Raw genomic sequence first — 15,661 nt, 5'->3', positions numbered from 1 at the left:
CCCCAGCTGTGGCCGGTGCAGCTCATCCAGCCCCCGACCACTCGTCTTAATGGAATGGGATGGGCGTTTGGCCTGGCAAAGAATTACTGTGGCGGGGTCCGGGCTCCTGAGTACAAGAGCAGCTACTGGATAGGGGCCAGTGGAGAGCCACAAAGATGATGGATGAGGGTCTGGAGTCTCTCTCTGGTGAGGAGAGACTGCAGGACCTTGGCCTGTTTCGTCTGCAGCAGAGGAGAGCTCACCAATAGATACAAATTTCTCAAAGGTGGGTGCCAAGAGGACGGTGCCAGACTTTTCAAGGGTTCAGAAGATCACAATATGAGGGACTTGTCCTGCCCAATGACAGGACGAGGAGAAACGGCCTTAAGCTGAAACACGAGAAGTTCCACCTCAAGGTGAAGAAGAACCTCTTTACACTGTTCCAGCAGAGCCCTGGAACAGGCTGCCCAAGGAGGCCATGGAGTCTCCCTCTGGAGACAGTCCAAATCCACCTGGACACATTCCTCTGTAACTTGTTCTAGATGACCCTGCCTTAGCAGGAGAATTGGACTAGGTGGTCTCCAGAGGTCTCTTCAAACCCTAACAAATGTAAACCAATATAAGTAACATGGCTGCAACAAGGCCATAATCAGGCACTCAGTTTAGTACACACTTCAGGAAATAGCTACACATTCTGCAGAGTGTCTGCAATGCCTCTTGGGTCCCCAGTTTGCATTGTAAATATACAAAATGCTAGTAAATATACAAAATGCCTGGTTTTCAACAGGTCCTTCTATTATTTTGTCCAGGAAACCCTGATTGACAAAAAGGCTCTTTGCAGTAAAATTACATTGTTTTTAATTTTTCCTCCATTTAAAACAAAGTATCACTTTTCCAAACAAATACTTAACATCAAATTCTTACACATGGTTGCTTTTTAATAAAGGAAGTGTTTTGTGTTTTATTTCTCTTTCAAATTGCATGTATCTGACAAAATCTAACACTGAATTATTTTAAAAGCTTGTGCTTTAGAAATTAAGTCTGAGACCTCTTAATCTACCTGTTTTCTTGTTGGTTTTTTAATTTATTTTTTATTTACAATTTAACATTTACTTCCTGAACCTCCAGATTGCAATCTTGCATTGCAGTGCATATGCTGAGGTAGGACTGCAGTGTGGAGACACAGGTATTGGCACTGGGAGAGTGACAGAACAGGCATAGGGGAGGTGCTGCTCTTGCACAATTGATAACAGGTCCAGCTACGGAAGAGACACAGGATGAGGCAGGAACCTTCACACAACAGACAACCCTTTCTCCTACAGTTGCTACTTGAAATGAGTTTGGAAAAAAAGGCAGTCTGACAGGTATGGGTGATACTAAGGAGCACATGGCAGCAGGTTCTGGTCCTGGACTTCTGGAGCTGCTTGTGTTAGCAGAGGTTCAGGCACCAGATAGGACTTGACAAAAGCCTATTCAGCTGATGAGGGAGTTTAGAGACCAGGCATGAAGAGATCTTTTGTGGAGTTCACAGAATGGAGCTTCTCTTGTAAAGAGTGGATGAATAAATTGTTCAGTTGGCATTGATTGTGTGTGAAAAACATGTGACTTTAATCAAATGATAAGGAATAATAAGAGTTGCAGAAAGCTATTGAATCTGAGCAGCAGCATAATGACAGTTAACTGGAGAGAGATCCCTGAGAGCAAAGCAAAACTGAGTACACTAATGAAAGATTTTTATCTTCCTGGGCAGCTCTCAACTTTCTAGGCAGCTCTCAAACTGGTCTGACAAAAATGACTTTGGAAGGAGAAATTTTGTTGATAGAGGCCCTCCTTCAACAGGCCTTCAGCACTAGCACTATTTCAGCAAGACCCTCTTGAGAGATCAACACATTTGGGAAGAAATTTCTTTCTACCTGAATGGTGAGGGAAAAAAAGGCACTAGCCAAAAATTAATTTGGATTAAAAAAAAATAATCTTGGGCAGTCGTGGAAAAGCTATCATAGATTTGGCTTTTTTGGAGGGCATTGTTAATTTGGTATGATTCTGAGTTAATCACCACCATAAGGTGAAAGCTTTTTACAGTCAGTTTAAATCTACAGGCTAGGTTTTCTGTCTCCCAACTCTGCTTCCTCCCTAAGAATAGCTGTCAGCATCTGTTGACATCACTACTAAAGAGTTCTACAAGTAATTAATCCCTAACTTAATTGCTGTATTTAGACATGCTCTAACCTATCCAACAGAATCTTAATACCCTGAGTGTCAAACAGCAATCCAAGACATTACAGGAACAGACAGGTACATCCCAAATACAAGACAGTGCTAGTACTGCCATTCTTCTTGGATGACAAGGAAAAGTACTCTTCATTTTTCCATTCAGCACATAGTTCTTTTTTGGAAAGAAACAGACTGTCACCAGAAGACCACAATGCTAAGTATACGAGCCTCATTTCAAGTGGCTTCAAATTTCTAGTAGGTTTCTCAAGCTTCATGTAAATAGAAAACGTTTCTGAAGTGTGTATGGCTGTAAATATGAGAATTCTGGGGTAAGGTAGCTTAGGACTCAGAGTCATCATTATTTGGATGTCTACGTTTATCATCCGTCATTGCCAAGGTGTGATCCTCTCTTTCACTGCTGAGGGTGCAGGCTGCTTGTTAACATTCTGTGAGGTGTAAATACTGCAAGCAAGGAAGTATCTACTACTCTCTTCAGGTACTTGTTTCTTCCTATCAGGACCACTTTGAGCTGTCAAATTTGTACCATAATGCAACTTGCTTGTTGTTTCACATCTCTTCTGTTTACCTAGTTAAATTAACTTAGAGTGCTCCAAATAAATCCCTTTCTTTTTAGATTTATACTTGTAATTAAGTAGTCATTTGGTTATTTGCATATTTCAAGGCTTGTCTCAGTCAATCCCTTCAATTCACCAGTCATCACCAGTCATTTTGGTGGCTCAAGTTCAGTCCTTGCAGATCTGCAACTGCTTGCATGTGTTTAAGTGTTCATCCCAAATGCAAGTGCAGAAACTCCTGAATCTTTCCCCAGGAGTGTTCCTGTGCGTGGGCATGTGCTTTGCTCTCTCCACCCCCCAGAACAGGCACCCCCAAAACACGATCCATAGCTACCTGACAAAATGGAGTAGAAGGAGGATCAATTCGGTGACCCGCTCCTGGATAACTCAGGAGTTCAAAGTTCTCTTTCCCATGCTGGCGTAGACGCCTGATTGCCAGCTCAGCATATAAGGAGCTCTTCCACATCCGATCATCTTCCCCTACCACTAAGAGAAAGTGACCTTCTGCTTTTTCAATGGGGATCACGCTAGAAGAATTAGCAGGATTCGTTGGGTCATCCAGAGCTTCAAAAACATCAAACACACCAGACTCAGAGACAGTGACTTTCTCCATATCAAAACGCAGCCCAGGCAGAGTCGTCTCACCATAATGGAGGTCTGCAACTGTGTTTGAACTACAGCCAGAGATTGAGACAGCAGCCACTACTTCTGGCAGGAAGGTGATCATGGAGAGCGCTAATTCCGCCCCTTTCCCAGTCCCAATCACTCCAACTCCTGGTCCTTTCACCTTCAGATAAGATAGGGGGTGGAAAAGAGAGGAAGAAAGGAATAAAGAAAGCATACATTATAATGGGATTAGCCATTAATTGACTTTGGAGTGGTTTTATTAAAAAAAAGGTTAGGTTAATTATTGATGTAACCTGTTGCAAAGTGACAGTCTGGACTCACGCTCCTCTTTCTGTTTTTTTGGTCTTATTTTTCAGAGACACCAAGAGAGATCACACCCCACAAAAAATGCTGACAGGCACAAGGCATATTATCACTCAGTCCTTACCTGGTCCCTACTGCATATGTTAATACAAGTTTTTTCTCATTTTCCTAAAACAGGTAACAGGAAATTCAAGTCTCAGGAAAATAAAGTAACCTCACAAACTACATTTGAAGGCTTAGATAAGTAGCATTTGTCTTGTCTTTTTCTAGCCTGGAAAGTAAAACTGAAAGCAACATTCCACATCATCAAAATCATTCTTTCAGCTACTATGAGCAGTGTCATATCATCCTGTCTTAAAACTAATTGCTTTCATGTAAGAAAAAACCCCAAACAAGCCCAGCATTTTATCACCACCGGTCCTGTTTGGAGGATACTCCAGCATTCACTATCCTACTGATCAGCAATCTTCTAGCTCCAGCATGAATTTAACAGATACTTTGTGCTGGAAGAAATTCACTCTCCCCAATCATATGCATAAGCCACAATTGGGCCTAAGCTTGCCCAGCAGAAACTGATACTCAAATATAAAAAAAAAATCACCACCACCACTTAGGCATAACTGCTAAATCCTCCCTAGTCCCAAGAGATTTCCCACTGCACTCACCTTTGGGTGACGCTGTAGGAACCTTGCTGCCTCCTCAAAGTACTCAAGTTTTAAGTCTTTCAAGATCCTAGGAAGATCTTCAAAGTCAAAATATGGCAGAGAAAGAGCAGCAAAACCATGAGTAGCCAGGAGACTGGATCTAAATTCAATCAAGCCTCCTTCATCACCATACATGTCAATCACTCCTGGAAAGGGACCATCCCCTATATTAAAGAGAAGAGTTACAGAGGAAAAGTTATCAAACAGGACACAAAAAACTATCTGGTGAAGAGTAAACAACAAAATGCTTAAGACATTTGCTATTAATAGTCATATAAGACATTAGCTATTAATAGTCATTATTTTTCCATTTGCACAGCAGAGATTTAAGAGAACCAGTGCTATGTCCCTCTCCAGCTATTTCAAACTAAGAATAGGTCCTAGTCCTTACATTTCTGTAAAAATATATGAAGTTACAGGTTTCACTTTTTAAAACAAAAAACAAAAAAAAAAAAAAAATCAACCAACAAAAACCCCAAAACAAACAAACAAAAAAACACAACAAAAAATAATTAACAGTTCTAAATGTATTTTTCCATGGTCTTAACCTCCTGCCCTCAGACCAATCATACACTAAGTCAGCTATTTTCCCACAAAGTCACTTCTTAATTAGCAAAGTGCAAGCTCATGAGTAATGAGGCAAGAGCACTGAGCCCTTGAAGTAAATTCTACAAAACTTTCATAAACTCTGAAATAAACTGCATTGAGCAAAGCCCAACAAAGATAACCCATTGTTAAAGCCAACTGGACTTACTTGCTCTCTCTCAAGCTCAGCACTGTGAACCTTGGCAGGAGAGCTGCTCCTGCAGACATGACGAGACAGAAGGCTGAACTGAGAGCTGTGGGTGCGGCTGTGTGTGCAGGATGATGTACAGATAAACGTGCACATACATGTGCACAGTCTGTCCCACCAAACTACACAAATAGTCAGAACCACAATTTTTAACAGCTGTGCTTTTGCAGCCAAGGTCATGTAAAATACCTGTATGCCAAGCCAGGAGATCTTAGGTTAAAAGGCTAAAGATGCTACTTAATGGAGCTTTAAAGACCCCAAGCAAGCTAATTTTTTCTTTTTTTTTTTCCCCTGGCCACCAGATGTCACGTCTTATGTGTCCTGATCCAGCTCACTACCACCATCTCAGTACAAAGAGGACACACTTGTTGCAAGAGTGTGTTAATTCTCTGACACTACTTGTATGTGCTAAAGAAAAGGTCTCTGGCATTTCAACACACTGGAGAAAAGGAAGTTTTCTTCCTTTTCCTTTTAGCATGTCCTTCCTAGACATGTTAAATGGTGGAAACCTCCCAAATTAAAGCATTAAGAAGTCAGAAAGGGACTGAAACTTGCTTCTGGGTTCTTACTCGTTCAGTTCTGATCTTTTTTTTATTGAAGTTCAATATTCTACTTGAGAGAAAACAAGTTGGGATAAATTTATTATAATGCTATGGTCAGCAGTAACCTTTATTTAGCAGCAACCAGCCTATATGGCAAGAAAATACGTATTTAATCATCACTCCTACCTGGAAAGCTTTCTAGCAAGAGCATGTAATCAGAACATAGTCATAGATGAATGTGTTTCTCTCTCATGAAGACACCCTTTAACTTGCACAAGGATCCTGGACTGCTTCTTTGAGTGCCTACACATGCCCAAGTATATGGGTCCTGCAGAGCTCACTAAAAAGCAGGATAAAATGGGCTAGACAACTTTACCAACATTTAAAAACAAACAAACCTCCACATCTTTAACTCTTATTCCTAAATTGAGAAATCGCTTTCATATTAAAATTACATCATAAGCCCGCTCGTCCTCTCACTTTTAATAAGAATGATAAGAATGGTTCACATTTAAGATTCCTATCTTTAAAATATTAACTTTTTTTTGTCCCTGGAGCAAAGAAGGGTATGGTCATAATGCTGTAACTGGATCCTCCATCATGAGGGATGGCAATATCATTTAAGCAATGATTCCAGACTTTTCAACACTGTTACAATGCCAGAGTTTCTAAAGGGGAAATTGCAGTTTCATCTTGCAGATGTCTGGATTCCCACTGAGCTCAGCAGAAATCAAACTCATCCTCTAAGGCAGGATAGATCAAAACAATGTCTCAGAGATGGAAAATCCAGCATGCTGACTAAACATCTGAAATTCAAAGTTCAATCTCTGTTGTTTTTTTCCTCAGTGGACTTTGGATCCGTATCTAAATGGATGAAAAAAATCATTGGTTTGGAATGAAAATACTTAAATACTTAATAACTATAGTGATACTTACAGGAGTTGCTGAACCAAGTAGTTTTAAATTATAGGTAATGTGGAGGGCAGTTCCAGTACCCACAACACTCAGGGAACTACAAGAAGTTTAACTCATAGCTCAAGCGTACAAACACATCACTGGTGTAAGGTTTCATTTTCCAACACCACTCACAGACCATCAGAATATCACACCTCATAAAGCACAGCCATCTCATAAGCAGAATAGGCAGAACTTAATCATAAATCCATTTTGGTTTTATACCACAAAAGTAACCCAACTACTAACTGTAGTAACTCTGTAGGAACAGAAGTTATTTTTTAGAATTTCATCTGCCGCTCTGCTTCCTGGCTTGTGTTTCAAAGCGAAGAAGAAGACCTTTTAAATTCAGTCCTACTTAGGGTAAAATCCTTGGGACATTCAGCACAGGCTCACACAATGAAGTGCATCAGCTTTTCTGGATGTTAGATTCTGGTATTCCAGAGCAAACATAAAACCTACTGTAAAACCACAGGCTGAGCACAGCAACGAAGTAAACTCTACATCCCCTGTTCTCCTTTAGCTCTCCCGCAAGAGCCGCCTCCCCGCGCCCGCCCTGCTCGGTGCCGCCGAGGAGCAGGCGGGGCGGCCACGCGCAAGCCGGGCCCTGTCGCGACAAGCACTTGGGATATCTTAAGAGTTCAGGGCCACCTGTCTGCAGGGCAGCGTTCGGCTGTTGGGGAATGAGGATTCCCCGGGTGACAGCCTCTGCAAGGGTTTATTTTACGAGATTTTCCTTGCTCTGGTCCGAGAAGGCGGGGGCTTCCCGCCGGCCTCGGAGCGAAGGGCTCGGGCCGGGGCACTCACCCGGCGGCAGGAAAAGAGAGCCCCTTACGACTCCTTCCTTCAGCCGGATCCTTCGCACGCCGGGGGCTGTGAACAACCTCTGCACCTCGGCCTTGGCCATCACGGGCCCGGGCATGGAGCCGGGCAGGCTGTGGCCCTGGTGGACCAACACCTCCACCTTCATCGGGGCGCTGGTGTTGCGGGGAACGAGCCGCTGGTACGGCCTCTCCATGCCGGCGGGGGCCAGGCTCCAAAAGAGCCCCATGGGCTCCACGCCGGTGTAGTCCCCGCCGTGGGAGGCGTCCGTGCCCAGGTGCAGCTCCCCGCGACTGTCCGCCCGGTAGTGCGCGCACGACTGGAAGAGGCAGCCGCGCTCATCGGCCGCCACCGCCCGCAGGGTCACCGGCTGCCCCGGGCTCAGCCCCGCCACCCGCGTCTCTACCCGCTCGTCCGCCGGCCCGGCGGCGGGGGACACGGCCAGGCTGGCAGCCCGTCGGGCCGGCGGGGTGCGCAGCAGGGCCCGCGCCGGGGCGGCGGCGGCAGCCAGCGCTCTCCACATGGCGGCGGCAGTGGCGGGTGCGCGGTGTGGCCGCGCCGCCCGCAATATCGGTACCGCGGCCGCCGCCCCTTCCAGGCGTCCCCAATAGAGAGCAGAGCCCCTCCCCGCCCCCCAGCCCCGCAAGGCCGCCAGCCCCGGGCCGCTCCCGCCTCCCCCAAACCATCCAACTGACTGGAGCAGCGAGCCGTGGGCATCGGTTAAAGTTTCACTTTAATCCATTACAAGTACAGTGGATACCAAACGCACAAATGGGCCTGACGCACAGGCAACAGCAGAGGCCGCATGCGGGCTGCAGGCACCGCCGGGTACAACATGCTCGGCGACACAGTGCAACTGCCCCGGCAACTCCCAGCGTCTTCTCCTTCAACCCCACGCTTGGCTGCACAAAATTACTGCCGATCCTGGCGGGGCTGGGCGCTCACCCGGCTGCGCAGAGAGCAGCGGGCGTGCAGCCGGAGCCCCGCTCCGCCACAGCGGGCCGGCCGCCTCAGGCACCCTCCAGGCCGCCTCACGGAGCCGGGCTGTTCTCAGCAGCCCTTAGGAGCAGGCAGCTGAGACGGCATTTGGGGAATGTACAGGCAGGCAGCTCCGACAGTGCTGCGTATCTCCACAGCGATACCCAGCCGTGCTGAGGAGACAGCCGGAAGCGACCCCAGGATGACAACTAACAGGACCTGTTCTGTTGTTTCTTCACGCTTATGAACTCCCAATGACTGTTTAAATGTCTCATTTCTACTGCATGCTTTCAAAACATCACATCAAGCTATGGGCTCGTTTGTTGCCTATAAATGTGAAGTGTTACCTGAGGGTGCTGGCACAGTAGTACTGCTTTTGGTAAGTGAAATATTAGATATTTTTAAGGCATTTTATTTTTAAGGCTTTTTCGTGGTTTGAGAGAAGGGCAAGGAGCAACAAAGGAGGGAGAAGTGCACAGGGAGAACAGAAACATTACGGAAGGCAGATTACTGCCTCCAGAAAAACTGGAATACTGGAACTAGAACACAAAGCTGGGCATCGGCATACATCTCCTCTGACAAGGCCAAGGCATGTTTTCATGCTGGTTCTCAGCTTGGATGAGTTACCTACCACTTCAATTCACACTCAAAGCACACAGCCTTACCGCCGTTTGTTTTCCCCAGCTTATAACCCTGTACTACATAAAACAGGAGGCCAAGGCCTCTAACCAAGATTAGAGGAGCGTATAAAAAGGAAGCTGCTTTCTTGCTTTCACCAACCATCACCCTCCAAGAAACCTAATAGCTTATTCTCTGATGTTCCTTGTTCTCATTCTGAGCCATTTAACAAAACAGTTTAACAGAACATTTAACAAAACCAGCATCTTCATCTGTAAAGTAACCTAATTCATATCAGAGCTTACTGGATGTTCCAGATGGCTCGCCTGTGAGGTGTTTACGAAAGAAAGCTTGGATCTGCTGCCAAGCATCTATCTGTGCCTCACAGTGTGCCTTGGGCTCCCCTCCCCACATCACAGGCTTGCCAAATAGCAGGTGCATTGAGGCTGCACACATCGGGAAAAAGGGAGGTTCAATGTAGTGTCCTGCTCCAGGATAACAGACTATCTCAGGCTTTTCCTTCCCATGAGCTTGCAAACGTTTGCTCCCCTCAACTGCAAAGAATTCACTTTTCCAGTTGTGATCATCCTGGCCAACAATGAACAGGAAGCAACACTGAGCCTTCTCCAAAGGGATAAAGCTTTGCTGGTCAGGCCCTTCTAGTGGGCTGTTCAATACATCAATAATATCAGCAATCCCGGACTTGCTGACCTTGATGCGTTTTGGATTGATCCCAAGGGGTGGAATGGTGATGTCCTTGTAGCGGAGCACCGCACCCACGTTTGCCACTGAGCCGTTGATAAGGGCAGTGGCTGTGATGCCCTTTAGGAAGGAGGCCATGGAGACACACAGGTCACCCCCCTTTGAGTGCCCAAGCAAACCAATTCCTGGACCTTTAACCTGCAGGTGAGAGAAGAGAAACCAGAAGCAATGAACCATGGCATGCTACTTCTTTAATATATTGCCATGTTTGCAGCTGTGTCTGTCCTAAATTTGGACCCCACCTACAGGCATCTGAGATTCTGTGTAAAGGGCCCATGTCTGAAGGATCCTAGGCACTGTTCTGTGCTTGATTTATGATCCTAAGCCCTACTGAGACTCCAACATCATCCTAACAAAATGACAAGGTTCAGTGCTGAAGCAGAGTACAGCTGTGCTTGCAAATGTGCAGTCCCAGATTCCCTTTATTTATTATGCAGTTAATAGAAGAAGAGGGCAAGTGCAGGGGAGGCCTCCTCTGCAGTTGCTTTCTTTCAGTGCAAAATGCTCAAAGCCAGCAATCATTATGATATTGTCATCACTTATGTTAATGTATTTCTTATATTCAAGGTTCCCCTATTAAGAAGCTGACGTGGGGTAGCAGGCTCCACATGAGCTGCTCTCCTGCTTCTCTAGAATGTTTGGTATCTAACTCACAGAAAGTAGTCTGAGGTAGCTTATTCATTAAAATTCATCTTAAAAATATAACCTATTAAAACCATTTCTCTAGGGGAATTGTACAGTCCCCTGGAGTCAGTCTAGACTAGGTTACCTTTATTTTCTTTTACACAAGGCAAATTAACTAGAATAGGAAAGTTAAATGACCTTACTGGGTGCTGAAATCCTGTAAGGATACTGGAAGAGGGTTAGCTAATACCACAACTCTTCAATATCCAAAGACTCTCAGGAGCAAATAGGCTCTGAGACAGCATCAGAATCTAATACCTTCTGTGTCTTATCACCAGTGTAACAGGCTTCAAACCCACTAACTTTGAAATATGGGAAGGAAGAAATTAGAAAATATGGCTGAAACTTTGCAACATATTAAAAACACTGTGAGAATAGCAGTGGAGGTGTTAATGAGAGGCAATGGTACTGTACTGCTCTCAAGGGAAAAAAAATGCAGGGTGAAGCAATTTTCAGATTTTTTTGGGGCAGAAAAGTGCCATGAGCAGTTAAGGTTAAGGTAACTAAAAAGCAGACAAGACCTTTAAGAACTACTCATCTTTCTGAGGTTGAGGAAGGTATTTATTTTCATTCTCCAGAGAAACCAAGTGTTGGTTTGTGCAATTCTAGCTACTTTCACTCATAGCTACTTATAAGGAGATGCAGAATTGAGCAGGGCTGTCTTCCAAGAGGTGCTGAATTAGAAGGATCCCTAAGTGCATAACTAGCTATTAAAACCCATACTTATGAAATACCAACATTTGGAGTGATTTTAAGAGTTTATAAAATACACAGCATCAAATGTGTATCGGTGGACTTCCTTGAGTTTCCTTGGTTTCCCTGAGATCTGGATCACAGAAGGCTATCATGTGCTCCACAGCTGAAAAGGACATGTAGTTCTGAAGGACATTCTACAGAGCTTAAATCTGAAATCCCCACTGCAAGTCCAGTAAGCCTCCAGGAAACTAGCACCCTAGTTATGACACTGGGTTGAATGGAGTAGAAATTACCAGTATGTGACCAATGTGTCATTGTTTCACTTGGGCAGCTCAAAAAGAAGAGATGGAATAATCTGCCAGAGAGCCATTTTAATGGGAGTTAAAGATATAAAACAATAACAGCCAACTCAACAGCAATGCTATTTTAAGTACAGCAGCTCTGCCCCATCTGTAGTCTGACAGGACCTAACTGATGAGAGTTCGCTGTAGTGATAGTCAATGAACAAACTAACCTGGGTGTGGTGTAACATATAGTTTACAGCTTCTTCAAAATATTCCAGGTGGAATTCCTTCATCCCTTTGGGGAGATCTTCATAGCTGTAGAAAGCCAGAGCCAGCACAGCAAAGCCGTGGTTGGCCAGCAGGCATGCCCTGTATTCAGGGAGTCCTCCTCCAGTTCCATACAAGTCAATAATTCCTGGAAAGGGGCCACTTCCTGAGAGAGACCACATAACAGGACACATTAACCCACAATTTTTAATTTATATTCCAAATTCATAGCCCTTGGAATGTGTCTTTAAAAAAAAAAAATACAACAGCAGAATGGTATTGAGGGTCCTAAATTACTGTGACAGTTTTAATGAAGTGGCTACATTGCTTCAAGATTAAACAAACTAGCACAAATTAGCAGGTCTGCTAATGTTTTAGATAACATCAGGAAACAGGCAGCTGGAAGAGAAGGGATCTTTTTACAGTCACAATTAGTTCTCTGTATCATGTAAATTCACTGCAAATGTATTAAGCTCTGCTTCAAAAAAACCCAGCAGGCTTCTCCTTAGTGCGTTTCTCAGAAGGCTGATCCAAAAAAATCTCATCTTCTGATGGTTCCAGCTTCTCAATTTTAGTGTAAATGCACCTCAGTCATTTATTCTGGGATTAAGAGAAGAAAGTATTTTAAACCAGCCTTGCTTACCTGGTAAAGGAAGCATTCATTACATTAGGTTCATCATGGGACAGGGACTGAAGTCCAGAGCTCACAAGGATTGCTGCAAAGTACTAACCAAGTATGGAAAGGAGGTGGCCAAGAGGGAGACTTCCATTCCTGCTCAGGAAGGAGAGTGAGGCTTCCCTCAGGTGTCTGCAGACTACCATCAAACGTATGTAACAAGCAAGAACTTGAAATTCACCTCCGGCTTCAAGGAGGCAGATGAAGTCAGAGCCTAAGGCACTGGCTGGCACAGCACATATGATTTTTGAACTGTCATGAAAGAGTTATCTGGGACAGACAGGAAGGAAAGGAGAGAGGGAAGGCACGTGATACAGAGAGGAGCTCCTTGGGGTTCCAGAGATATGCTTGGTGAAAACCTCTGTATCACGGGGGGAAGGAAAGGTGGGATGCTGTGGGGGTGTGGCTACTGCAGAACCAAGGGAATGCAAGAGATGAGGTTTCCTACAGAAAACAAGCAGAAATCTGGACAGGTGATGGAAGGATAACAGAGCATTTGTCAGGCAATCTGAAAAACTCACAGGCCCTTTCCATTATTTTCTGACAAAAATACTGCCAGGGCAAGTCTCTCCAATGTTTTCCTTGACCTGCTCACAAACAGGGAAGAACTGGGGACAAATGTGGCCGCAAAAGGCAATTTGGGCTACAGCAATTAGGACACTACTAAGTTCAGGATGTGTGGAGAGGCTGGAAAGGGAAGCCACAGATTTAAACTCCTCAGTTTAGGAGAACATCTTCCACTTACTCAAAAGAATTACCACCTGATTTTCCTGGAAAACAGGAAGGTGCAGGAAAAGTGCCTTGAAAACTGGCTGACTCCACCTCCCATGGCATTTGGGAACAAAAAGTGTACTGTGATCAATGTCTTCATGTCCAGTAGAAGTCAGATAAACAGACACACGTGCTTCACCACATGAGGCTGCTCCGTGTGAGGAGTACGGCCAGCAGATCAAATCTGGTCGGGCTGATCAGGCCACGCCTGGAGGAGTGTCCAATCCCTACTGGCAGCTCCCCGTTGTCCTCTGCCGGGTCGGCAGCGCTAGGGGAGCCCAGAGGCGGTCTGCCTCCGACCTGCGAGAGCGGGGCCGAAAGTAGAGGGTGCAGCGTGGGGGAGGGAGCCCGGCATGGCCGGTACTCACCGGGGGGCAGGAAAAGCGTCGCCCGGATCCTCCCTTCTCGCACCGGCACTCTCCGCACCCCGTCCCGCAGGAACGCCCGCTCGTGCTGCGCCTGGGCCAGGAGCCGCCCGTGGCGCTCCCCGTGGCCCTCAAACACCTCCAGCTGCAGGAGGAAGGGGCTCTGCACGTCCCGCTTTACCAGCCGCCAGAAAGGCTTCTGGGGCTGCAAAGCCCAGAGCAGCCCCATGGGCTCCAGGCCGGAGAAGCTGCCTCCCGGCAGCGCAGGACAGCGGGCGAGGTCCAGCTCCCCGTCGTCGCCCGCCTGGTAGCGGGCACTGGCCTGGAAGAGCTCTCCGGTCTCGTCCCGCAAGGACGTCCGCAGAGTGACCTGCTGCCGCGGGCCCAGGCCCTGCACGGCGATGGCCAGCGGCTGATCGAAGAGGCTGCGGGCGGCGGGCGACAGGCGGATGGAGGGGGCCATGGAGGAGAGTCCCTGGGCGGGGGCTGTCCCGGGGCTCCACGTGGGACCGCGGCTCCGTGGGGCTGCAGGCGCGGGGCCGGGCCAGGGCAGCCGCCTGGCGCGGGAGCTGGCCCGGCACAGGGAGCAGGCACTGACCTGCCACATGGCTCCGGATCGCTCCCGCCTCTGGGGGCGGATTCTGGGGCAGATCCTCGTGAAACCAGGGCCGGACTGGGGCCTGGAGTGCCGCCGGCACACCCCGGAGGGGAGGAGCGGGGCGGCAGCTCCCTTGTCCCGCCCGCCTGCTTCCTTCCTGCCTGCCTGCGTCCCTGCGGGTTTCTGCCTCCCTACTTCTCTGAATGCCTGCTTCCTCTTCTGTCTTCCCCCCGCTGCCTTCCCCGGTTGTGGGAGGCTTCATCCAAACGCTGCCGAGTCCTTGAACCCCGTCTGGGCCTCGGCGAGCTCCTCGGTGTCCCACCGAGCTCTCCCGGGCCGGGCGGTGGCTGCGGGCAGGAGACGAGCCACCGAGCAGAATCGCAGTCGGAATTCACTGGAGGGAAGGGCCGGTGTGAGACAGATCGTACAGAGATGGGACAGGGAAGGGCCGGTGTGAGACAGATCGTACAGATGGGACAGCTCTGCACGGCACGGCCAAGGGACTGCAGCGAGGGCCAGCTCCAGGTCAAAAAGACCTCCTCCAGCTCCAGCCGAGGCGGGGAGAAGCCACACCAGCACTAGCTCACCATTGCTTCTTGTCTCCTTGCCGGCTCTGCTTCTCTGTTCGTTACCTCAAGGCATGGGCAAGGTGGGTTATGTCTCCACCAGGCTCTGCCTGGCCTAGGCAGCTGCACAGCCAGGTGTGTTAGGAAGGATGGTCAGGGTGCTCAGGGATGCAGGAGCAATAAGGGAGGAGCACTTTCTCAGACTATTTAGGTAGGTCAGGAAGCATGTGGCTCTTCTAGTAATGGATTGTACAAGGATTTAAAAAACAGGGTCATTCAGTCCATCTTAGGCAGAGATGGGTCTTCTGATCCAACAGGAACTGCAGAGGGAGAGCCGTTTCCTGAAGCTCCCACTCTTCCTGGAAGATGCTGGCAGGGATGCCTTGTGCTCTGAGCTCCTCGTGCCTGTCTTAGAGGTGTGAAAGTAGAAGCATCTAAGGGAATCTTACATCGCCCTAATTGGAAATACTAAGTGGTCAGAGATATTGGGCACTGTTTCATTCACCATGGAAATTAGCCTTTCTCTCCAAACAGGTGAGGTGTTCTGTCATCTAGCATTTGGGTATGTTGTCTGGTGCCCTGAATGTGTGGCAACTATTCCTCTTGTTGAGAGCAACACTCTGTGGCTTACACTATTGGATTTGATCATGGGCTTGACCATATGCGGGAGCAGATGCTAAGGGTCCTGGAGGCTTCAGCAAAATTCCTTCTCCTCCATGCTTGGTGACACAGGAGCTGTGGAATAGAGTGAAGGTAAGGGGACTAAGTGTTCATCTTCCATGGTCTCCTGTTCCCACCTGGGTAACCTTTGATCCCAAGCTGCTGCAAGTTTTCTTAAGCCTTTACCCTGGGATGAGAAGGTAGTCAAGCTGCAAAGCCTGCT

The 15,661-nt window shown here is 47.2% G+C and overlaps 2 protein-coding genes and 1 long non-coding RNA gene across 3 annotated transcripts; 1 reads left to right on the top strand and 2 right to left on the bottom strand.

Annotated features, from left to right (window-relative positions):
- The first annotated feature begins 131 nt into the window (after window positions 1-131).
- Window positions 132-3,923, top strand: LOC139590110 (uncharacterized). The gene is made up of 2 exons (XR_011679248.1): window positions 132-265; window positions 3,752-3,923. It is a non-coding gene; the product is annotated as an uncharacterized lncRNA (long non-coding RNA).
- On the bottom strand, window positions 814-8,098 carry LOC139590107 (acyl-coenzyme A thioesterase 5-like). Its single transcript, XM_071427266.1, has 3 exons — window positions 7,499-8,098; window positions 4,364-4,566; window positions 814-3,555 (listed from the first exon to the last, which is right to left on the bottom strand). Exons 1-3 carry the CDS (start codon window positions 8,034-8,036, stop codon window positions 2,980-2,982), a joined length of 1,317 nt encoding a protein of 438 aa, XP_071283367.1. The 5' UTR covers window positions 8,037-8,098; the 3' UTR covers window positions 814-2,979.
- Window positions 8,099-8,229: 131 nt separating this feature from the next.
- On the bottom strand, window positions 8,230-14,340 carry LOC139590106 (acyl-coenzyme A thioesterase 1-like). The gene is made up of 3 exons (XM_071427265.1): window positions 13,618-14,340; window positions 11,766-11,968; window positions 8,230-10,009 (listed from the first exon to the last, which is right to left on the bottom strand). Exons 1-3 carry the CDS (start codon window positions 14,219-14,221, stop codon window positions 9,404-9,406), a joined length of 1,413 nt encoding a protein of 470 aa, XP_071283366.1. The 5' UTR covers window positions 14,222-14,340; the 3' UTR covers window positions 8,230-9,403.
- Between the last annotated feature and the right edge of the window lie 1,321 nt (window positions 14,341-15,661).

This window comes from Agelaius tricolor, unplaced genomic scaffold, assembly GCF_023055355.1.
Source record: "Agelaius tricolor isolate 1412-34295 unplaced genomic scaffold, bAgeTri1.0.p SCAF_5, whole genome shotgun sequence".
In the NCBI taxonomy this organism is placed as follows: domain Eukaryota; kingdom Metazoa; phylum Chordata; class Aves; order Passeriformes; family Icteridae; genus Agelaius; species Agelaius tricolor.
Note: the sequence above shows the minus strand (reverse complement) of the source record. Positions and strands in the feature narration are given on the sequence as shown.

Coding starts and splice junctions, on each gene's coding strand:
- LOC139590107 (XM_071427266.1), bottom strand. CDS start 8,036: ATGTGGAGAGCGCTGGCTGCCGCCGCCGCCCCGGCGCGGGCCCTGCTG. Junction 4,567..7,498: donor CTCTCTTTTCCTGCCGCCGG/GTGAGTGCCCCG, acceptor TCTTTAATATAG/GGGATGGTCCCTTTCCAGGA. Junction 3,556..4,363: donor TCCTACAGCGTCACCCAAAG/GTGAGTGCAGTG, acceptor TCTTATCTGAAG/GTGAAAGGACCAGGAGTTGG.
- LOC139590106 (XM_071427265.1), bottom strand. CDS start 14,221: ATGTGGCAGGTCAGTGCCTGCTCCCTGTGCCGGGCCAGCTCCCGCGCC. Junction 11,969..13,617: donor GACGCTTTTCCTGCCCCCCG/GTGAGTACCGGC, acceptor GGTCTCTCTCAG/GAAGTGGCCCCTTTCCAGGA. Junction 10,010..11,765: donor ATATGTTACACCACACCCAG/GTTAGTTTGTTC, acceptor TCTCACCTGCAG/GTTAAAGGTCCAGGAATTGG.